This window comes from Microcaecilia unicolor, chromosome 3, assembly GCF_901765095.1.
Source record: "Microcaecilia unicolor chromosome 3, aMicUni1.1, whole genome shotgun sequence".
NCBI lineage: Eukaryota > Metazoa > Chordata > Amphibia > Gymnophiona > Siphonopidae > Microcaecilia > Microcaecilia unicolor.
The window spans coordinates 317,834,129-317,858,278 of record NC_044033.1 but is presented as its reverse complement, the minus strand read 5'-3'; the positions used below and the strand labels follow the sequence as shown (position 1 = coordinate 317,858,278).

The window sequence follows — 24,150 nt, the reverse complement described above, 5'->3', positions numbered from 1 at the left end:
CAGCGTCCGGACCATCTTCCTTGGCTGCCGCTCCATCGACTGCATCGAGGCATCAGACCTCTGCATCGGCGCCGAGGCATCGGGCGACTGTATCGACGTCGGTGGTACCGAGACTTCGTCTGCTGATGTCGTCGGACGGAGGTGCATCGTCAGGAGTGCAGGTGAGGGCTGTCCATTCCCCTGCTGGTGGCAGTGAGCCTTCGGGTGGGTCTCCTCCTACCCTGAGGGCTCCTGCGGTACAGCCCCCCCGGGATCGACCTTCTTCGGTCTCGGCCCCGAGGAAGCGACGGATGGATTCTACGTCCTCCTCGTCGGTGCCGGGGAGCTCCGGTGACATGCTTCGGAAGAAGTCGAAGAAGCATCGACACCGGTCTCCTCCCCATGTCGGCACCGAGAGCTCTGGGTCACCGAGGGATTCGGCACCCAGCAGGCATCGGCACCGAGAGGACCGCTCACCCTCTGTTCAGGAGGTGTCGATGCGCTCCACTCTGGACAGCCCGGAACAGCCTCCTCGCCCGGAACAGGTTCTGACGTCGACGCCTGCATCGGCCTCTCAGCCTTTCTCTGCAGCCGCTCTAAACGAGAGCCTCCGGGCCGTTCTCCCAGAGATTCTGGGAGAGCTGTTGCGCCCTACCCCTCCGGTACCGGCGGTGCTTGCGCCTCCGGTACCGTCGAGCGTGGCGCCGGCTGGCCCATCGCCCAGGTTGAGGTCCCCGACGTCGGTACCGCGTGCGGTGCCGACCGCGGCCACCTCCCAGGAAGGCTCCCCGACTACGTCGGCGGAGGGAGCTTCGCCGATGCGGGCGAGGGAGTCTACCTCTCAACGCCCCCACCGTGGACGGGGTTCCACCGAGTCGAGCAGGGCGAGGTTGCAGACACAGGTTCGTGAACTTGTGTCTGACACCGAGGGTGAGGCCTCGTGGGAGGAAGAGGAGGACCCCAGATATTTCTCTGACGAGGAGTCTGAGGGTCTTCCTTCTGATCCCACTCCCTCTCCTGAGAGACAGCTTTCTCCTCCCGAGAGTCTGTCTTTTGCTTCCTTTGTCCGGGAGATGTCTACGGCCATCCCCTTCCCGGTGGTTGTGGAGGACGAGCCCAGGGCTGAAATGTTTGAGCTCCTGGACTATCCTTCTCCACCTAAGGAAGCGTCCACTGTTCCCTTGCACCATGTCCTGAAAAAGACATTGCTTGCGAACTGGACCAAGCCACTAAGTAATCCCCACATTCCCAAGAAGATCGAGTCCCAGTACCGGATCCATGGGGACCCAGAGCTGATGCGCACCCAGTTGCCTCATGACTCTGGAGTTGTGGATTTGGCCCTAAAGAAGGCTAAGAGTTCTAGGGAGCATGCTTCGGCGCCCCCGGGCAAAGACCCTAGAACCTTAGACTCCTTTGGGAGGAAGGCCTACCATTCTTCTATGCTCGTGGCCAAGATCCAGTCTTACCAGCTCTACACGAGCATACACATGCGGAACAATGTGCGGCAGTTGGCGGGCTTGGTTGATGCTCTTCCCCCTGAGCAAGCCAAGCCTTTTCAGGAGGTGGTCAGGCAGCTGAAGGCGTGCAGAAAATTCCTGGCCAGAGGAGTTTGACACTTTTGATGTTGCGTCCAGGGCCGCTGCTCAAGGTGTGGTGATGCGCAGGCTCTCATGGCTGCATGCCGCCGACCTGGAGAATAGACTCCAGCAGCGGATTGCGGACTCGCCTTGCCGTGCGGACAACATTTTTGGAGAAAAAGTCGAGCAGGTGGTAGAGTCTCTCCACCAGCGGGACACCGCATTCGACAAGTTCTCCCGCCGGCAGCCTTCAGCCTCTACCTCTACAGGTAGAAGATTTTTCGGGGGAAGGAAGACTGGTCCCTATGCTTCTGGTAAGCGTAGGTACAATCCTCCTTCCCGACAGCCTGCGGCCCAGGCTAAGCCCCAGCGCGCTCGCTCTCGTCAGCAGCGTGCGCCTCAGCAAGGCCCCGCGGCTCCCCAGCAAAAGCAAGGGGCGAGCTTTTGACTGGCTCCAGCAGAGCATAGCCGACATCCAAGTGTCAGTGCCGGGCGACCTGCCGGTCGGGGGGAGGTTGAAAGCTTTTCACCAAAGGTGGCCTCTTATAACCTCCGATCAGTGGGTTCTCCAAATAGTCCGGCAAGGATACACCCTCAATTTGGCATCAAAACCTCCAAATTGTCCACCGGGGGCTCAGTCTTACAGCTTCCAACACAAGCAGGTACTTGTAGAGGAACTCTCCGCCCTTCTCAGCGCCAATGCGGTCGAGCCCGTGCCATCCGGGCAAGAAGGGCTGGGATTCTATTCCAGGTACTTCCTTGTGGAAAAGAAAACAGGGGGGATGCGTCCCATCCTAGACCTAAGGGCCCTGAACAAATATCTCGTAAAAGAAAAGTTCAGGATGCTTTCCCTGGGCACCCTTCTCCCCATGATTCAGCAAAACGATTGGCTATGCTCTCTGGACTTGAAGGATGCCTACACACACATCCCGATACTGCCAGCTCACAGACAGTATCTGCGATTTCAGTTGGGCACACGCCACTTCCAGTACTGTGTGCTACCCTTTGGGCTCGCCTCTGCGCCCAGGGTGTTCACAAAGTGCCTAGCTGTGGTAGCAGCGGCACTTCGCAGGCTGGGGGTGCACGTGTTCCCATATCTCGACGATTGGCTGGTGAAGAACACATCCGAGGCAGGAGCCCTGCAGTCCATGCAGATGACTATTCGCCTCCTGGAGCTACTGGGGTTTGTGATAAATTACCCAAAGTCCCATCTTCTCCCAGTGCAGAAACTCGAATTCATAGGAGCCCTGCTGGATTCTCGGACGGCTCGCGCCTATCTTCCAGAGGCGAGAGCCAACAACTTGTTGTCCCTCGTCTCGCGGGTGCGTGCGTCCCAGCAGTTCACAGCTCGGCAGATGTTGAGATTGCTGGGCCACATGGCCTCCACAGTTCATGTGACTCCCATGGCCCGCCTTCACATGAGATCTGCTCAATGGACCCTAGCCTCCCAGTGGTATCAGGCCGCTGGGGGTCTAGAGGACGTGATCCACCTGTCCACGAGTTTTCTCAAATCCCTGTATTGGTGGACGATTTGCTCCAATTTGACTCTGGGACGTCCCTTCCAAATTCCTCAGCCACAAAAAGTGCTGACCACGGATGCGTCTCTCCTGGGATGGGGAGCTCATGTCGATGGGCTTCACACCCAAGGAAGTTGGTCCCTCCAAGAACGCGATCTACTGATCAATCTTCTGGAGTTGCGAGCGATCTGGAACGCTCTGAAGGCTTTCAGAGATCGGCTGTCCCACCAAATTATCCAAATTCAGACAGACAACCAGGTTGCCATGTACTATGTCAACAAGCAGGGGGGCACCGGATCTCGCCCCCTGTGTCAGGAAGCCGTCAGCATGTGGCTCTGGGCTCGCCGTCAAGGCATGGTGCTCCAAGCCACATACCTGGCAGGCGTAAACAACAGTCTGGCCGACAGGTTGAGCAGGATTATGCAACCTCACGAGTGGTCGCTCAATTCTCGCGTGGTGCGACAGATCTTCCAGGTGTGGGGCACCCCCTTGGTGGATCTCTTCGCATCTCGAGCGAACCACAAAGTCCCTCAGTTCTGTTCCAGGCTTCAGGCCTCCGGCAGACTAGCATGGGATGCCTTCCTCCTGGATTGGGGGGAGGGCCTGCTGTATGCTTATCATCCCATCCCTCTGGTGGGGAAGACTTTGTTGAAACTCAAGCAAGACCGAGGCACCATGATTCTGATTGCTCCTTTTTGGCCGCGTCAGATCTGGTTCCCCCTTCTTCTGGAGTTATCCTCCGAAGAACCGTGGAGATTGGAGTGTTTTCCGACCCTCATCACACAGGACGAGGGGGCGCTTCTGCATCCCAACCTCCAGTCTCTGGCTCTCACGGCCTGGATGTTGAGGGCGTAGACTTTGCCTCTTTGGGTCTGTCAGAGGGTGTCTCCCGCATCTTGCTTGCTTCCAGGAAAGACTCCACTAAGAGAAGTTACTTCTTCCATTGGAGGAGGTTTGCCGTCTGGTGTGACAGCAAGGCCCTAGATCCTCGCTCTTGTCCTACACAGACCCTGCTTGAATACCTTCTGCACTTGTCTGAGTCTGGTCTCAAGACCAACTCTGTAAGGGTTCACCTTAGTGCAATCAGTGCATACCATTACCGTGTGGAAGGTAAGCCGATCTCAGGACAGCCTTTAGTTGTTCGCTTCATGAGAGGTTTGCTTTTGTCAAAGCCCCCTGTCAAGCCTCCTACAGTGTCATGGGATCTCAATGTCGTTCTCACCCAGCTGATGAAACCTCCTTTTGAGCCACTGAATTCCTGCCATCTGAAGTACTTGACCTGGAAGGTCATTTTCTTGGTGGCAGTTACTTCAGCTCGTAGAGTCAGTGAGCTTCAGGCCCTGGTAGCCCAGGCCCCGTACACCAAATTTCATCATAACAGAGTAGTCCTCCGCACTCACCCTAACTTCCTGCCAAAGGTTGTGTCGGAGTTCCATCTGAAAACACCACAAGGGAGAGTCCAAAAACTCCCGCAAAAGGACAAAAGTGTAAAAAAATGAGCGGAAGCTATCCAGAAGGACCAGACTAAAGCCACAAATGTAAAAGCCAAAAAAGTCATAATAAACTTTTTTGGCTTTTACATTTGTGGCTTTAGTCTGGTCCTTCTGGATAGCTTCCGCTCATTTTTGTTACACAGGAGTTCCATCTGAACCAGTCAATTGTCTTGCCAACATTTTTTCCCCGTCCTCATTCCTGCCCTGCTGAACGTCAGCTGCACACATTGGACTGCAAGAGAGCATTGGCCTTCTACCTGGAGCGGACACAGCCCACCAGACAGTCCGCCCAATTGTTTGTTTCTTTTGACCCCAATAGGAGGGGAGTGGCTGTAGGGAAACGCACCATATCCAATTGGCTAGCAGATTGCATTTCCTTCACTTATGCCCAGGCGGGGCTGGCTCTTGAGGGTCATGTCACGGCTCATAATGTTAGAGCCATGGCTGCGTCGGTAGCCCACTTGAAGTCAGCCTCCATTGAAGAAATTTGCAAAGCTGCGACGTGGTCATCTGTCCACACATTCACATCTCATTACTGCCTGCAGCAGGATACCCGACGCGACAGTCGGTTCGGGCAGTCAGTTCTTCAGAACCTGTTTGGGCTTTAGGATCCAACTCCACCCCCCGAGGGCCCTGTTTGTTCTGTTCCAGGCTGCACTCTCAGTTAGTTGGTAAATTTTTTAGGTCAATTTCAGTTATGTCCTCGCCGTTGCGAGGCCCAATTGACCATGGTTGTTGTTTTGAGTGAGCCTGGGGGCTAGGGATACCCCATCAGTGAGAACAAGCAGCCTGCTTGTCCTCGGAGAAAGCGAATGCTACATACCTGTAGAAGGTATTCTCCGAGGACAGCAGGCTGATTGTTCTCACAAACCCGCCCGCCTCCCCTTTGGAGTTGTCTTCCCTTGAAGTGTATTGTCTTGCTACATACTGGACTGGCCGGCTCGAGCCGGTTTCGGGCGGGAAGACGGCCGCACATGCGTGGTGCGCATGGGCGCGCGAGGACTAGCAAAGGCCTTTGCTAGTAAACTTTCCGATGGAGGGGGCTGCCGAGGACGTCAACCCATCAGTGAGAACAATCAGCCTGCTGTCCTCGGAGAATACCTTCTACAGGTATGTAGCATTCGCTTTACTGTCCTAACATTGGCATTCCCTTCTTGCTCTTTATATAGCCTGTTGTGTGTCAGTTGAGCGGTATATTAAGTTCTCAAACTATAAACTAAACTCAAGGAAAGAAAATTAACAGGTAATAAATGTCCACAATGCACCCACGGATGTATTCTGCGTCAGTAATGTCCAGGGGAGAAGGATTGAGCTCACAGAATTCTATTCACAATTCAAAGATTAGTGCACACCAAAGTGATGAGTCTTGCTGGTAAAAAGATTTGGAGAGAAATAACTAGCTAGTCCACATAGCCTACAGCAGGCTGGAAGTTTGGTGACAAAGCCCTGAGTGTGCTGAAAGATGACTGACTTTGTAGAAGAAAATAGACATAGTTCCGAGTCTCCTGGTTAGGCCTGCCCACAGTTTTGAGCACATAACTATTTGGGGTACTTCCAGTGCTAAAGGCTGGTGTACTAACCTAGGTTTCGATTAACACGTTAAATGCTGTTAGCCTGCATCAGGGTGCATAATTGCTCTTAACACTTATTAATTACAAGCAAAAAAGCCTGCTTTGTGAAAAATGAGACGGGCCCTAGCAAGGCTATTGTCTGATCGCCATTGTTTTTAAATTCTCTCCCTTTCCAAATCGGCTTTTCTTTTTCTATTGTTTCCTCTTTGCTCCCCTGCCCTCCCCTCCCCTCCAATATTCATGTCCAGCAACTCTTCTCTCTTCCCTGCCTTCTTCTCCATCCATATCCAGCAATTCTCCACTCTCCCCTACCCTCCCATCCATGTCCAGTGACTCGCCCCAGCCCCCACCTGCCCGCCCTCTTCTCCCACAGTAACCCTCTTTTTCCTTCCTGCCGCCCTGCCTTCAAAACCTTTACCTGAAGTCGCTGCAGCAGGCTCTGCTCGCACACAGCCTTCCCTTTCCTTCCCTCTGTGTCCTGCCGTCCTCTGACGTAATTTCTTCTTTCCGTGAGGGCAGGACACAGAGGGCAGGGAAGGGTGGAGGTGAGCTGATTATGTAGTCAATTACATAGTAGCTCATTTGCATATGGTTACGAACCCAGCCATTCAGGAACGCAGATTGACAAATTATTATATAGAGAGATCATTTGTGCAAAACATGAGTTGAGCTGGTCATATAAATCAGCTCATTTCTTATGGGCATATAACCAAATGTGTGATGTACAAATAAGACCATCAGTATGTGAAATATACACCTCATTGGTATAGTTGTATAAAGTCTGTTAATGTATAAAATCTTTGTGCATTAGGGTTTGTCATGTTAATATGCTTTATGTTGGCCTCTAAGCTTGTTTCTATCTGAAATGTCTCTCTTTTTAATTAGCTAATTGGCTGCATCATTGGGCGCCAGGGCGCCAAAATCAATGAGATCCGTCAAATGTCTGGGGCGCAGATCAAGATAGCCAATCCTGTGGAAGGTTCTACTGACCGTCAGGTGACCATTACTGGGTCTGCAGCCAGTATCAGTCTGGCCCAGTACCTGATCAATGTCAGGTAAGGTTCAGCACAGATAGTGTGAGTTTTAACAGTGCATGTTGAAGCTAATCAAATAGTGGGTATGCAGCAGAGATTTAGGGTGGCATGAAGACCCCTTTAGGGTAATTGTCTGAAATGCTAATTTTTCCACCAAATGCAGCTCTGAAACAGAATAAGTAAAGAATATAAATCTGTCTATTCCTTTACTCCTGATGTCATAATGTAACATCTGATATGTCAGAGACTATTCTTGATCTTATGGTGAAAATACCAGAGTGGCACTCTAGCCAGGACTAAATACTATGGTTGAAAGGAAAATCTAACTTTGAGCCAAAGGCAAATTGATTTGCATGAAGAAAACAGGTCTTGGAAACATTTTTTTTTAAGTTAAAATGCTAATGCTTTCACATAATGTCCCAGCTAGCAAACTTGAAATTGCAAAAGACAACTCTGACAAATTCTCCAAAATGTAGAAGCCAGTAGCTGAGGCTTCCATAGCATCCCTCTAGACCAGCACAGATGGGTTATGCACTCTGACCAGCAGATGGAGACAGAGAACAAAGTGAGCCTATAAGTGCAGTCCTCAGAAAACCAGTCTGTTCTCAGTCTCAGCAGATGGTAAGCCTATGCAGTCGATTACTTGTAGGTGCTGGGATTTCATTTTTGTTTTCCTGGGGCTACTGGGTAAGAGAAAACACTCTTTATTAAAAAAAAAAAAAAGGATTTTGCTTCCATCTTGTCTGCCTGTTGGATAGGGGTTGAGGCCCATAGGGGTCTCTTTTGCACCAAGTATATTAAACCCGGGTGGCTGGGTCCCTTCCCCCCACTTTGGACCCTGCTGCGGGTACCTTTGGTTTGTGAGCCTCAGCTGTCCGGCCTGTGTGTGTGGAAAAAAAAAGTGTCACCAGAGCTTACTGTGGAGAAGAAAAAAAAATAGACCCCCCCCCCCCCCCCCCCCCCCCCCAAGCAGTTGTTTTCCTGCTGTCTCGATGCCTTTCCGGGGAGCCGGGGAGTTCCCGTGATTTGTTTTCTTTCTTGGTGGTGATGTCTCGGCACCTTTTAAGTGCTGCGCAGTTTGCTTGGGGAGGGGTGGGTGCAGCAGGGCATTGTGGTCTCTGCGCAGCTCTGGAGCACACAGTCGTGTCCAGGGTTTCGGCGGGGTCGTCCTTGGGGGAGCCTGTTTGGGCAGTTGCCTTGTTTCAGCGGGAACCACAACCATTTTGTTCCTGGTGTCTGGCCTTGGATCTCTGTCTGCACCCTCTCTTCCCTGAAATCTCTGCCCTTCGGCCTGACACGTGCCAAGTGCTTTGGGAGTTGATTTCCACCCGGAATTTGTTTTGACCATGTACAAGGCCTTTTGCCTGAATCAAACTGGGGCTGCTCTGTAGAAGGGAGCTCTGCTGCAGGGAGACTCCTCTTCCTCCCACGTTTTAAATGCAAGCATGGGGAGTGGTAGGAGGAACTCCTGGACTGTGCTCAGGATTTGGAGGCTTTACCTGGCTGGGCTGAGGAAGAGGACCTCAGGTACCAGGAGTAGCCGGGGGGTAAGGGGACGACTCCTGGCAGGAAGAGCTGCCTCTGGGGGAGGTCACCTCGGTTGTCTGCATTTTCCATTGGGACGAGCTGCAGGAACTGATTTCCCAGGTGTCTTCCATGCTGCAGTTTGAGGAGTTTCCTCGGAAGCTCCTCAGATGGTGTATCCCTTGCTTAAGGGGGTTCACAGATCATCCTGCTCTTTGCTCGTGAACTAGGACATTCGGGATGTCATCCAGGCACAATGGGCTTCTCCCGATGCCCCTTTTCGGATTGCGGTCCATGGTTCGCCTTTATCCCATTTCAGAGCAGGATCAGGAGTCCTTGCGTCCCCCCACAGTGGATGCCTTAGTATCGGTCACCAAGGAGGATACAGTGCCTATGGATGGTGACTCCGCCCTTAGGGACCCTCAGGATCGTCGACTGGAAGTGCTGCTTAAGCAGAGTTTCTATATGTCTGCCTTGGCTGCTTAGGCATTGTTGGGGGGGGGGGGGGTGTTAGTTGCCCGGACACGTCTTTGTTTGGATGCCTTGTATGATCTGCAGACTCTTAAGTCTATGGCTTAGTGTAGTGGCCTAGCGGTTATTGTGGTTCTGGGGCTGGTCAGCGGACATGGCATCCAAGTGTAAATTGAGCAAGTTTCCCTTCCGAGGCTCCCTATTTGTCGAGGACCTGGATAAGTTGGTCAAAAGTCTAGGGAAGACAAGGTTCCTCGGATTCCAGAGGATAGGCCTCGTCCGGTGGGCAGACACATGTCCAGGAAATCTAGGTTTAGGGAGGTTCATCGCTATAGGCTGGGTAGAGGAGGTGGTCCTCAGCATAGCTGTTTCAGAGAATGTAGTCCTTTCGGGGGGCGAGGGGGCTCTGGACCTCTGGCAGCTGGCTCCAGCAGACCTGCACAATTGTCTTGGTCCAGTTCTTGGTTCCCTTAGGGGCAAGGCTGCAGGAATTCTACCAGGAGTGGACCCGAATTACCTTGGATCTATGGGTACTTGAGGTAGTTTGTGACTGCTATGCACAGGAGTTTGCATGCCCCTTGCCGGATGCCTTCATGGTGTCTCCTTGCAGGGCCACTTGCAAAGTAGGTAGTTTGGTAAACCCTGTGTCAACTGGTGGCCTTAAAGGCAGTGGTTCCTATCCCCAAGAGGGGAAAGGGCATAGGTCATTTATTCTATCTATTTTGTGGTCCCCAAAAAAGAGGGTTCCTAACGACCTGGATCTCAAAAGGGGGTTACTTGTGCTTTTCAGGTCCTTTCCTTTTGCATGGAAACCTTGTACTCTATCATTTTAGCAGTGCGGCCCATGGAGTTGCTATCTTTGGATCTGATAGAGGTGTACCTTCATATCCCTATTCGCCTGGCTCATCAGTGTTTCCTTCGCTTGCCATTTTGGGGAGGCATCAATTTTGTGCGCTCCCCTTTGGTCTGGCAACGGCTCCCCATAACCTTTTACAAGGTGTGATGATGGTAGGGTAGTGGCAGCTGCTCTGCGCAAAGGGGACATTTTGGTGCATGAATACCTGGACAATTGACTGATCCAAGTGAAGTCTTACCAGGAGAGTGGTGCACGTGCAAAAATCCTTGGGCTGGGTAGTCAATCTAGACAAGTCATCTTCAACTGTCCCTGACCTTGGAGTATTTGGGAGTTCATTTTGATACCATCACAGAGAGAGATTTTCTCCCGGAGGCCAGGATTTGCAAACTCCAGTCACAGGTTCGGTCTGTGACTCCAGTGCCCGAGGGCCAGAGACGACTAGTAAACGCTCCATGGCTGCCTCGTTGGAGGTGGTACAGTGAGCCAGGGCTCACATTCAGCCCTTTGCAGTGTGCACTTCTATCCCACTGGTCTCCCCAGTTGCACTCCCTGAAGGATCGCCTCCCTCTGTGTGTCCTGGTGAGACAGTCTGCATTGGTGAATGGTGGTGTCATCTCTCAGGAGGCATGAGTCTGGATTCACTACAGTGGACTGTGGTGAATACTGACACCAGCCTATCTGACGGGGGGGGGGGGGGGGCACATTGGGAAGAGTGGCTCAAGGGGAGTGGTCTCCTATAGTTTGTTGATAAATGTGTTGGAACTGAGAGTGATCCGGCTGGCCCTCCAACCTCTTTTGGTTGAAGTGGCGGTGTGAGTCACGTCTGACGCCACAGCAGTTGCCTACGTCAATCATCGCGGAGGCACAAAGAGCTGGTCTGTGGTAGAGGAAGCGTCTCTTCTTATGTGGGCGGAAGTTCATCTGGTAGGTCTCTCTGCAGTTAACGTTGCCAGGGTAGAAACATGCAAGCGGACTTTCTCAGTCAACATCTCCTGGACCCAGTAGAATGGAAGCTCAGTCTAGAGGTCTTCTCTCAGGTAGTGGACCACCGCTGGGGCCTCTCGGTCATGATCTTTCTGATGTCTGCCATCGACACTCAGGTTCCTTGCTTCTTAAGCTGGCGGAAGTATAAGGCTGAGGGATTTTATGTGCTGATACAGCCTAGGCCCAGCGTTAACCTGCTTTGTTCCCCCCCACCCCGGCCCTTGGTAGACAATTCTGCTTCAAATTCAGCGTCATGCCAGCCAGGTGGTTTTGGTGGTGCTGGATTGGCCACACAGGCCATGGTATGGAGAGCTTATTTGGTTTCTTGTGGTGGAGCCTTTGATTTCCATCGGAGACAGATCTTCTGTCTCTGGGTCTGGTACTCATGTCAGATCCAGCTCTGTTCTTACATTTTGGCGCATTTGTTGAAGAGAGGGTTTTCTGGCCCAGTGGTTGCCACTATGCTTCGAAGTGGTCGACCTCTCTCGCCTATATTCATGTGTTTGAGGACTGGTGTGGGGGCCATTCCATTGCGCTGCTGCAGTTCCCCAGATTCTTGATTTCTTACAGGCTGGCCTAGATAAAGGTCTTGTTTTGTCATCCTTGAGGATGCAGCTGTGGCCTGCTTTCAGGGCCTGATTCAGGGGCATCCTTTGGGGTCCCTTCCTGAAGTGATTCATTTCGGGGCGTATGTCTTATTCGTCCTCCGCTTCATAGGCCTGTTTTGCCTTGGGTTCTTAACCTGGTGGTGTCCGCCTTTGTAGAGCCTCTTTTTTTGAGTCCTTGGGGTCCTGTACTAGGAAGGATTTGACATTGAAGACGGTGCTTCTTATGGCCTTGGCTTGGGGTTGTGTTTCTGAGTTGCAGGCTCTGTCCTGTGGGGAGTCGCCTCCAGTTTTTTGGGGAGAAAGTGGTTCTCCAGGCGGTTCCTTTCTGCCTAAGGTGGTTTCTGTTTCATGTCAATCAGCAGGTTTCCCTGCCCATTTTGAGGGACAGGTCTGGCTCGGAGGAGCAGAAGTGCTTGCACTGTTTGGATGTCCGCAGAGCCCTCGTCTCTATTTGTGGGTGACTTCATGAGTTTCGCTGTTCGGATATCTGTTTGTCGTGGGGGGGGGGGGGTCAGGAAAGGGCTAGATGGCGTCCAAGGTCCAATGGGGATTGGGTGAGGGAGGCAGTGGCCCTGGCCTGTTTTACTTTGGATACAGCCTATTCTCTCCTTCTTGAAGGCCCATTCGTGGGTGGAGCATTTATTGGTTTCTCTGGACATTTTGTAAGGCTGCGGTCTGGTCGTCTTTGTTCCTTTATGCGCCACTAACACCTCGATGTGTTTGCTTGTCAGGATGCGTGGTTTGGAACCAGGGTGCTGACAGCAGGGCTCAATGGGTCCCACCCTTGACATTTACTGCTCTGATACTTCCCATCTGTGCCAGTCTAGAGGGACACTATGGAAGGATCAATTAGATCTTACCTGCTAATTGGCTTTCCTTTAGTCTCTCTAGACCGGCGCAGAACCCTCCTTTTTGTAGCTGGCATGCTCATGAAATGTCAGTTCTTTTTTTAGGACTCTACAAAAAAATATATATATATACAGGGGAGTGTTGTGATTCATCCCCTTACCAGCCTTCTTGCAGGTGGTCAGGGCTAATGTTCCTCCTATTTGGCAGCAGTAGTTCAGACTGCCTTGGTCAGGGGGTCGAGGTTGTGAAATTGGATGGAGATTTTGACTTCCTTTTGGAGTGTTTTCTTTAGTCCTGTGGGTCATCTGCTTAGCTAGGCAGAGACTGGTTTCCTGAGGACTGCACAGCCCACTTTGAAGCTGTTCGTTCTGTCTCCATCTGGTTGGAGTGCATTACTCAGTTGTGCTGGTCTAGAGGGACTAAAGGAAAGGCCAATTAGGTAAGATCTAATTGCTCCTTCTGGAGCCCCCAAATCCCCAGTAAAGGTTTTTGAATGCAGGGTTGTAGGTGGATATCTGTGCTGTAGTCCTTTAAAATCTATGGCTGCTTTCCCAGTCTAGGGAAAAGAGTAAGACAGGCCCTCGGTGTGCAATTGCACGTCACTGGCAGAAGCCAGCTAACAACCTTTTGCATCACTTTCACTGTGGCCTAGGTTATTTTCCTTATTGTTTCTTATTCTGCCCTCCAATTAAGCAGCCATCCATCAGCCCCAGGCAGCTAGCAGGTTTGATGCATTCCTCCTCCTCCACTATCTTCTGGTGCATCCACTGCTGAAGAAATGGGTACTCCTAGTATTTGTACAATAACTGGGCGTACAGCAGATTTGAACTTGGTGGTGCACTACCCTTTCTGGTCTTGCTGCATCAGCTCACTTAAATCCCAGTGGTACAAACAGCAGAAACTCTTGTACAGCAGTGCTCAATGCAAGAAAAGCATAGGGGACAATAGAATTCTAACAACCCAGCACACATTTGTTCATGGTGTAGGGTTTTGTTTTGTTTTTTTGGTGGTGGTGGGGGAGGGTTCAACCTCACATTCTGCCATTCATCAAATTTTCAGGCATACTCTGTTCCAGCTATCAGATGTATGTTCTTCTAGTGGGACATAACTGCTTAGCATCAGAGCTCTTTCCAGTGGGCTTTTCTCACTCATTTTTGTATAAGGTTGTCTCTAAGCAACGTCTTAAAATAAGGACAACAGCTAGTATAAAGGCACTTTAAGCCAGCCTCATAGGCTAAATGTGTTTACTGCTGAGCCTTGAATCTGTTAGCTCATACTGCCTTTAAGAAGTAATTATGGTGTGAGTCCCTGTTTGAGAAGAGTACTGTTTCTTACAGATTACCTCTGACTTACACCTGTAAAGTAATCACTTCATGTTTGCATGAAATGGAGAAGTTGGTGTTTTGGGCTATTGTAACCAGCTGAGCCAGATGCAAGGTCTTGCAGGAATACATAACCCAGTTCTGAATCTATTAAACTAGGATTAACTTTTTTGGTGTTGCTGTGCAGATCTATAATTCATGCTAGTGTGGATTAGCTGTGGTTGTAAAATGAGGCATGAAAAATTTTGATATTTGGCTCCTTTAAACCTGTCACCATCATGTTATGTAGGCTGAAATCAATTTGGAGCATGAAAATTAGACTTCCTGAGCTGCTTTATTCCCCCCCCCCCCCCCCCCCCAATAGCGGTTGAGCTGCATGAGACATTTTTTAGGGCATTTGCATTTTAATAATTTGTCTGCTAATTTTACTTGTGTTATCAAAAACAGTAGATTTCAAAGGGTTAATTTTCAATTCTACAATATTAGAATAAAGTGGCAACTTTCAGGTCCTACTGACTTTTTCAGATAGGTCTACTACTACTCACATTAAATGCTATTAGAAAGCTCTCAGAACAAACTCTCATTTAATGCTAGTAAAAAGTATTGCTCAGACATACTTAACTGGGACCCTATGGCCATACTGAAAAACATTTTTCTTCTATGGAGTCTTGTATGTTGTAGGTGAATAACATGTTTTCTGCAGGCATACAGCCACAGTGATGGGAGTTTGTGCATCTTGGCTCAAAGCAGGACACTGCTCAAGGCCTCATGATGATCAAACTTTTTATTTTGGTACTCCGGGATTAATTGCATATTGGATCATGCAGACCATCCTGGTGGTTGTCTCGTGGAGGTGCCTTCCATTTGAGCAGTCAGGAGATGCATTTGCCACTGGAACTTTGGTCTTACAGTGCAGTCCTTTATTATCTAGTACTGTACTCTGACATACTAGTTACTTCAGGTGTTGTACCAAATGAGATGCTTTCCTGAGATTAGTAAGTGCCTTTCTCACACTGGCACAGTTTGGTCAGTCTCTACTCTGAAGCCAGTGTGCTGCTTATTACTATATTGAGGTTTATGTAAGGTGACACATTCTGGGATTGTAATTTTAGCCTTATGTGACTGATCACTGCTAGTTCTTGTGTGCATGTTAATAGAATACTTTGCTTATCACTGTATTAAATGTTGGATTTTGCTGAATCTTTTCATAACCTGGTGTGGCTTTAATATATTAATTCATATTCCAGATACTGGCTTTAATATTTTGATTCATAATCCACACACAGGCTTTCTATTGCTGTTTGATAAAATTAACACTTTTTATTTTACAGGTGGGGCAGGGGTTTTTTCTGCTGCATGTTTTAATGTACATTACCTTCCTGAGGCTGTGATTTTGAAAATGAGGCCTGTTAAAAATTGCTCCATTTACAGTTTTTCTGTGGTACTGTGATAGTTGTTCCTGGGTTCTGATGTTGGTGCAAACAGGAAAATCTTCTGTGATGTTGCATTCTTATATAGAACTACAATATCAATCTGTTTCCACCATTTTAATACTAGTGGAATCCATTGCAGGAATCACAGAAAACTCAAGCTTTTGTTCAAGATTTGATTTGGGAAGTTATAAAGTATGGCCTCCATTTTCTTTAAAATATTCCTGCTTTGAAGCAACAACTGTTTTAGAAATATTGTGCAGCCCTGGGTTCTCCAAATAATTGGCAAGTTTCCGAGATGTAAAAAGACATTAAAGGTTCTTGTAATAGCAGTGTAGATAGATGCAGGCCAATTAAAATTTAATTTATGGTTCAAGTAACTTTCTGTGTTACACAGCTATCAAATGTCTACTTGCCTATTGGTGAAAACTGTACCCTGATACCTGGGTTTGAGTCTGCCTTGAACTGGTTCAGAACAGTAGTTTGTGGCATATACTTCCGAGCGCAAGGAAATTGACCATTTTATCCAGCTAACACTAGAAATAATTCCTGCACAGAAACAGTTCAGGGACAGATTCAGACTCTGGTATCTCGGGATCTCTGCCACTGGAGTCCCTGTGTGATTAACTTTAAATGTGGGTTATACATTTTAAAGATGAGGTTTTGTCCTTTTGTACTTTCCGTAGTCTTCCCTTCCACCCACCCATTTTTTTTGTTCCCTTTTTTTCCTCTTACAGTTTAGAAAGCGCTAAGCCCTCCTCCCAGACTGCCTCCGTCTCGATCCCTGATCACCTGAACATCAACCTCTCTCAACCCTCCACCCCTTCTTCTTCCTCCTCCACCACCACCCCCTCGCTCGTCACAGCAGGGATCACCTCCGATGCACCTTCCAGCCTCCCCAACCCTCTTCCGACTGCCCCTTGTGTCTCCAGTCTGCTTGGCATGAAACCCGTCCCTCTCCTGGCACTAAATGTTGTGTCCTCTGCTAAGGGTGCCGCCGTCTCATCTGTGCCGTGCATTACTAACAAACTGAAAACGGAAAAACAGAGGTTCTCTCCTTACTGAGTCGTCTGCTTGTGACCTTATTGGGGCAGCAGATCTTTGGTGTCAGCATGGGAATCCTATAGAGGAAAAATCCATGGAAGATTTCAAATTACTTTTTTTTTTTATTTTTTTTTTTAAGTTTAACATGTAAGCTTGTGATTTGTTATAAAATGGTGTGCTGTCCCTGGGCCAGAAGGGGAAGAATAGAGAATTTCAATGTTAATTATAGAATAGTGTATTTTGGCTTTTGTTTACTTTTATGGATATTCTATATAGCAGTAGTTGTGCTACATTCTTACAATGTTTAAGTCAATGTGTTATGAATAATAAAACCTTCTCTCCATTTTAACCTTCTATATATATTTCCGTGTTTTTTGCTCATTACTGGAGAGGGGTTTGATACTTTTTGAAGTTGATTTTTGATTTGAATTACCTCTAGTGATTTGTAGGTTGATACCTCTATTGGACTGACACTCAAAATGATACAGGCTCATGCTTATTTAACCACTTTGTCTATCCAAAGGTGGATGTGCTCTGAAGCTGATGTACTGAAATCTTTGGCTGTTGCGTCCAATAAAGTTAGGGTTACCATTTGGCTCCAGAAAAAGGACAGATTGAGCCAGTCTGGGTTTTACTTCCATTGCTTTCAATGGAAGTAAAACTCTGACTAGATCAATGTGTCCTCCTTTTTCTGGAGCCATATGGTAACCCTAAATAAAGTCTCAACCTTGAAAATCCACATTTCACAACATTTGTACCAGAACTCTACACTATAAGTTAATCTCAAACCACCAGCAGTACTCTTAAAAACTTGAGAATTGGAGTGTAAGAAGAAATACGTGTTGGCAACCTCACTCTCGGAGATTGATACTGAGCAAGTCACTTCTGAAGAAAAGATCACCATAGTTACATGCATGGGTCACATGGGTAGTACATAGCACTGAACATGAGTTTTTTTAAAATATTTTTTTTCCTGCAGCTTTCTAGAAGGTATAAAACGCTTTCACTGCTCATGCACATCTAGTTCTGCACAGGTTTCCTCATTTTTGTCTGTCATTGGCTTTCCTTTACAGATCCCACAGGCCAAGCTTTCTGTTTGGGTATTTCTGGCTATTCAGTCAACGGGGTAGGGTTAAGGTATAAGCAAATCAGGCATAGGCCTGATGGACCTCCTCAAATCTGACTTGGGGAATCACTGAATTAGCACATCTTTGCCCTGGTAAGTCAGCTGCTGGTAGAAAGAGGGGAAGGCAAACTCACCACCTCTATTCCTTGTGCACTGTTCTCCAGCCAGCAAAAGGCAAGCAGTATCTTATCTTCCGATTCCACCCTGCAGTCAGAGCCACAGATGGTCATGTTTTGTGGGAGTGAATATACTATATATCACAATGGGGGGCCTGACATGCCTGTTTGCCTAGGGCCCACCTAAGGAGTTACTTATTATTCAGCATATTGGGGGGGGAGGGTAGAGGGTTCATCTTGACCATATCGCAGGCTGACCAAATCTCTTCGGATTGAGTTGTGAAGGATTCTGTTGATTTCACACACTTCTTTCCCAACCATGTTTAAGAAGCAGGCTGGCAGCTTCGTTTTGTCCCATTTGCCAACCTCTCCATTTCTGACCATCACAGTGTTTACTATAAATGTTTAGTTCAAAATGACCTCAGCTGTGACATTTGTACAAGTTTCACTAAGTAGTTTGAGTCTGAAAGAATTAAAACCTAACCAGAGGACCAAAACTTACACAAATCCTTGGTGGCTAGACTGCAATGAAGAAGCCTTTGACCTTCCTCAGTCTAAAAACAAGCCCAGAAGCCTGCCTCAACCCCCTTTCCATATACACTTGGTTCAAAGCTCAGTACTGGAGTAAGGATCTTGCAGAAGCTTCAATATTAAGTGCCATCTATTGTGTGCCATCCAGACTGATCATGTGGAAGTCCACCTACTTTCTAGGCACATGTTGCTAGTGGTCTCAAAGTATAGTTTGCCTTCAATTAGTGACTGCCAGAGTAATAGAAGTTTTTTGTGATGTGTGCACTCTGGTTCTCTTAACTAATTTCATACTTGGGAGTATACAGTGTATTAGGCACAGACATTTATGCATAGTGTGGTCTTATATTCGGTGCCTCCCTTTGGTACCAGGGTGTGCCTGCTGATATGTCCAGTAAAAAAAAAAAAAAACCCTTAACCTATCTTGAACAATACTGTGAGTCACATGTTGAGCTTGGTCAACTGCACCTCAAAATGAGGTGTGTTGTAGGTGATGGATCTTTTACAGCAAGGCTAGTGTCCTGAGTTGGAATTCTCATGCTCTGAATACTTTGCCAGATATTTAAAAGTAAATGTGCCACTGTCCCATTTAGGAGTGCTGCCCAGATGTGAGACTATACAGCATTTCCAGTTGGTAGTAAACAGTATTTTTAGGCAGTGATGGTATTTGACATACCCAGTGACTTGGCAGTCAAATTCATCCTAAAAAAAAAAAGGCAAGGGGTGAAACTCAAGCCACTGTACTTAAATTCAATTCTAGGATGACAGGGCTACACGTTCTTACCAGATTTTTTTTTTTACATAATATGCTTTCTGACCTTCCTTGAAGGGGTCTGGGATTTCTGATTCTCAAGAGTAGAAATATCACCTGAGTTTTAAAGGGTCTGATTGCCCAAGCTATAACGGCTGTAATGTCTTTAGTTTCATTTGAGAGCTGAGTCTCAAGTCTCATGTTTGTATGTAGAACGTGTGCACACATTGTAGTGGTAAATACCTTTAGAAATGAAAGAAGACAGCTTGTGAAAGACAATCTGTGAATCGGACAATATCTTCTGTTGCTTCTTGAGACGCTTCACTTTTTGTAAGTAGGAAATAGAAATGTTAAGTATTTCAGACTCTTAAAACTGCTGCTTCAAAGCAGAACCATGTTTCAAAGTGACTTAACTGCTCGTTTTTGAAAGTTCCAGACAAAACTCAAAAAGCCTTAATGTAATATGAAGTGGATTCAGTAGTACATGTCAGAGATGGCATAAGACAACCATTTATAGCAAACCTTGTGATGGTGAGTGGACATTCCTGTTTTTGTGTGTGGGTTTTTTTTGCAGTTGAATTGAGTTAGAATGCCAGTCTCTTGTGAAATTGTAATTTGTAACATTCCTTTACACCTATTGGAAATATCTCTAGCTTACTTAAGGCTACTAGCTCATTCAACACTTGGTTTGAAATTGGCCCTCTTACAAACCAGAACAGTCACAAGCAATCCCCACTGCAGTAGAGGGTGAAGATTAATTAAGACATAATGGAATCATATCCTAAACTTGTTCAACATAGAAGGGGTTATGTTCTCTCTATTTGAGGTACTCAGTCATACCTACAGCTTCCTAAATTCCTGGGGTATGAATTTATTTCATATTTGTAGTGGGGACATTCCTGAAGTATCTTGTTTTGCCATATCTAGCCTCAGCACTATGGGTTTTCACATATTAAGTCATTGTTCGGAAATACAATTTGATTCCATACTTGTGCTCTTGGTTATCTTGGCTGAAGCAAATTCATGTAGAGTACTACCTGGCTGCTGGCACTACGGATCATAGAATTCAAATTTTCTGTGAAGTACAACTAAGCCATGTGCCTCTGCCCTCCCACGGGGTTTGTATACAGTGGCTGTAGTGGAAGGAGTAACTTGAAGTGACTTATGCTTGAGACATGTTACATTAACAGTGAAAGCCATATATGACCAGCCAGTTTAGATCCTGAGGTCCCAAAGAAAATCAAAGCACTCTAAGCATCAATTATGGAGCTCTTTGCCCCTCAGTCTTCAAATTAACTACAGATGCTTGTACCTGAATTGGAGTTGACTTACAAGAGCTTTCCATACAGTGTCACTGGTTTGGTGAAGAGCTTGCTGCTGAAGCTATGAGCAGATGCAGTCATTGAAGGCTTTCTGGAGTCAAGTGATTAAACATTTTAGTCCATATTTTTTTTTGAACAAATAAAATGGACTCAACTTTGTGTCACAATGTTGAGGACTATGCCTTCTCACAAGACACCCCCAAAGCTGCATACATGGCAGGAAGAACATTCTAGCAGGCAGGTTGCTGCTGCTGCCCCCTTCCCCCCCCCCCCCCCAAAAAAAAAAAAAAAAAAACAGGATATGGTCCAAGATTGGCCTATTGCCAACAGCCTGGAAAAAGAAGGCAGATATAAGCTAGCTAATGGAGGCTTTCTCCTGTTCAGGAACATATGGTAGCCATTCTGGTAACTTTCTAATTCATCTATCTTTTGAGGTGCAGTAACCAGAACCACACACAATAGTTAAGGTGCAGTTGCACAATAGAGTGGAAGGGGGGAAATCCATCATTACACTTTATTCTTCTAATTATTCTTAATATTAGTTTCCTTTCTTTTGGCTACTACCACACAGTGAGCAGACTTCAATTCCTCATTGATGCCTAGGTCCTCTTTTTCTAAGTGGTAACACCTAATGTGGAATCTAGTATTATGTAGCTCTAATTGGGGGGGGGGGGGGGGGTTCTTATGTGCACACTTTTTTTCACAGTAAATTTCATCTACCATTTGGTTTACCAGTTTCACATGTCTCGTGCAATTTCTCATAATTCACATGTGATTTTAATAGTACATAAGTAATGCCACACTGGGAAAAGACCATGGGTCCATCAAGCCCAGCATCCTGTCCTCGACAGCGGCCAATCCAGGCCAAGGGCACCTGGCAAGCTTCCCAAACGTACAAACATTCTGTACATGTTGTTCCTGGAATTGTGGATTTTTCCCAAGTCCATTTGGTAGTGGTTTATGGACTTGTCCTTTAGGAAACCCTCTAACCCCTTTTTTTAAACTCTGCTAAGCTTTTCCTGAAAATTGTCACTTCTATTTCTGGATCATTATAAACGTTAAAGCACAGAGGCCTGCCTAATCAGCCTGTAATTTCCAGCCTTTTCCTTAATACTCTTGTATGAAGAAACCACATCTGCCTCTTTAGAACCACTCCATACTATTTACTCCTGCAAAGTGTCTAAAAGGACAGATGACGGTCCCTAAATTCCTTCAATATCATGGATGTATTCCATCTGTCGCATCACTTTTTTAATGTAGCATTCTTCTTGCAAATAGGAAAATCATTGAGGTCAGTATTTTTTCTGCCACCCTACTCAGGCCTTCAACTAAACATTGAAAAATATGTATACACATTTTTTGCCCTTGTATATACTGCTACTTCATGTACATCTTACACTTTCCTGTCACTAATGCATCGTCTTCTCTCCCTTCTGCCCGTCACCCAAGTTTAATTAGCTATTTTTTTTCCGTTTGTAATTTTCCATTTCCTAGCTTCTGAGCTTTTCCACATATTGTTGCTTTTCTACTGCTCTTGTATTGAGCATTCTTATCTTTTCAGCTGCTTCTTTTGAAAAGTATTTTCCTTTACTTCCCACAGATCAATCCAGAGACTTGTGGGTTATGTCCATCTACCAGGAGGTGTGATAGTGGATACTGAAGGGGAAAGTGCTGCACAGTATCCTGTATGGCATAGCTCTTCCATTCTCTCTTTCAGTGGGTAAAGTCTGTACAGCTCTCTGTGGGGTGCTTGTTCCTGGCCTGTCCCTCAGATTCAGTTGAGCTGGGGGTGCTGGCAGCTGTCCACCTATTGGTCAGGTGCATACCTAATGGTGCCAGGTCACACCCCCACCCCAAAAAAAAAAATTCCTGCATTTTCTTTCCTTTTCATTTTTGTCGTCTGTAGGGGGGAATCTCTTGCCTCTTAAAAAAAAATTTTAAAAATTCAGTTGCCAGAGAAAAGGAAAGCAGTAGTACTTTGAGCAGGAAGGTATCTTAGTACCAGTCTGCCTGTTCTGGTGACAGTCAGAGCTTCATGTACTTTACTGCTTCTCTTTATGGCTGCACTGGCAGAAATAGTTAAACACTGCTTCTAGTGTGGGAGCTGGTAAGTAGAGTTGGGGCTCTGTGCAGCATGCAGTTGGGCTTCCTCCCCCCCCCCCCCCCCCCCCCCCCCCGGCCTCCTAACTTAAAACACAAAAGCAGCACTGGGAAGATGTGGTAACAGCAGTTAGTGTATCTGTGTGTAAAAAAGGTTTGGACAAATTCCTAGAGGGAAAGTCCGTAGTGTACTATTGAGACAGACGTGGGAAGTAACTGCTTGCCCTGGGATTTGTAGTATGGAGTGTTGCCACAATTTGAGTTTCTGCCAGTTTGGCCACTGTTTGGAAAACAGGATACTGGGCTAGATGGACAATTGGTCTGACCCAGTATGGCTGCTCTTATGTTCTAAATGATTAGTAGTAGCCTACCAGTGGAGGTGTGGGGCAGGTCTCTTTGCAGACTTTTTGTTTTCTTTAGAGTTTGTTTTTTTAATTTACCATGTACCAGTCTTCCTTGCTGAAGACATCTGTCCTCTCAGTGCCCCCCCCCCCCCCCCCCCCCACACACACACACTCACACGTTGCCACCTAATCAGCAGTCTGAATTTTGTACAGGCAGAAGGTGGTGGATGAACTTTATCTCCTTTCTCTGGGGCCTCCTGCCATTCTCAGGTCAAGCTTCTCCTGAAGCGGGTGATCTGATGGCCAAGCTCTGGAAAGAACTTCCTTCTCTAATTCTAAAGCTTTGGAGGTGCTTAACATGCTCTCAGTTCAGAGGCTACTTCCCACCCTATGATGTCAGGCACCAATGAACCACCTAAGGCCTGTCGTATTCATGCTGCTATGCAGGTGCTCTTAGCTCTGGCCACCCTCAAACCAGTGTCGGGGATATCCCAGGGCACTGTCCTCTTTCTGCTCATGAGTTGGTCCTAAATGAGCTCTTGTCACTACTGTGACCAAGACTACTCTTCCTGTTGAGGGCAGAACAGCTCTTAAGGATAAAGAGGATTGGAAGCTGGAATCCTTTCTTCAGCTTTCCTTTGATATGACAGCTTTGTGTTTGCAGGCCATAGCTTGTGGCTCCTACACTGCCCATGCTTGCTCTAGTTGGATTCAGAAGGGGTGTCTACAGCTGAGCATTTGGTGCAGTCCCTACCTTCCCTGGAGACTGGCCCTGCCTATTTGGTGAACTTGTATGGGCTTCCTTTAAGGAAATATCCTTGGCAGTAACAGCAAGATGATGACTTTGGCTCAGGCATTGGGTGGCGGGCGCAGTCTTGAAATTCAGACTTGCATGGCTGCCTTTCTATAGAAAACTTTTTGTTGAGGATTTGGAGAAGATTAAGGATATAGGGGAGGGGGAAAAACAGTATTTTACCAGAGGATAAATCTAGTGCTCCATTTCATCCATCTCAGCCTCGTTCCATATTTTGGGACGTAAGGTGTTAACAAGCCAGGGAAGGCATGTTTTAGAGGATGCACTTCCAGCAGAAGTAGTAATCCTTTTGGGGTTGACAAGATGACTCTTGGTTTCCAATGCCAGGGCAGATCCAACTGCCTAATGATAGATTGTTGGCCCATTCTTCTGAGGTCCTGGTTGGAAGGTGTCTTTTTTTTTTTTTTGTCTGTCAGAGAAGGCTATAAATTGGAATTTGCTCATCCTTCTGCCAAATTTTATTTTATTTTTTTCTTCTTTTTGGAGTCCCTGTGCAAGGCTCCTGAAAATTCCAGCTGTCCAAAATGTTTCAAGATTTCATTGTGTTGGGAGCTGGGCAGCCTATGCCTCAGACAAACATGAGTGAGTTGCTAAGGGTGGTTCTTTCCATCTGTATTAAGCACGTGAACAGAGCCCTTGACGTCGGGCACTTCCAGATGAAAATCTTGATTGGTCGTCTTGGTGCAGCTCCGAAGTTTCTCCCTGGGTCTCAAGGAGATGCATTTCCACATCCAGTTTGGCTGCCTCCCAGCATTTCCTCTTTCTCAGTCGGAGCAATTTTCAGCAGCAA

The 24,150-nt window shown here is 47.3% G+C and overlaps 1 protein-coding gene across 3 annotated transcripts in view; it reads left to right on the top strand.

Annotated features, from left to right (window-relative positions):
* Positions 1 to 24,150, top strand: part of PCBP2 (poly(rC) binding protein 2) — a 135,159-nt gene that overhangs the window by 93,391 nt on the left and 17,618 nt on the right. For 2 of the 3 annotated variants that reach the window (XM_030198359.1, XM_030198360.1), the window contains 2 exons: positions 7,023 to 7,192; positions 15,953 to 16,613. In XM_030198359.1, the coding sequence (XP_030054219.1) occupies positions 7,023 to 7,192; positions 15,953 to 16,280 (498 nt within the window). In that variant the 3' untranslated portion in view covers positions 16,281 to 16,613. Of the gene's footprint in view, positions 1 to 7,022; positions 7,193 to 15,952; positions 16,614 to 24,150 lie in introns of those variants that run through there. The other variant, XM_030198361.1, reaches the window with a different exon arrangement.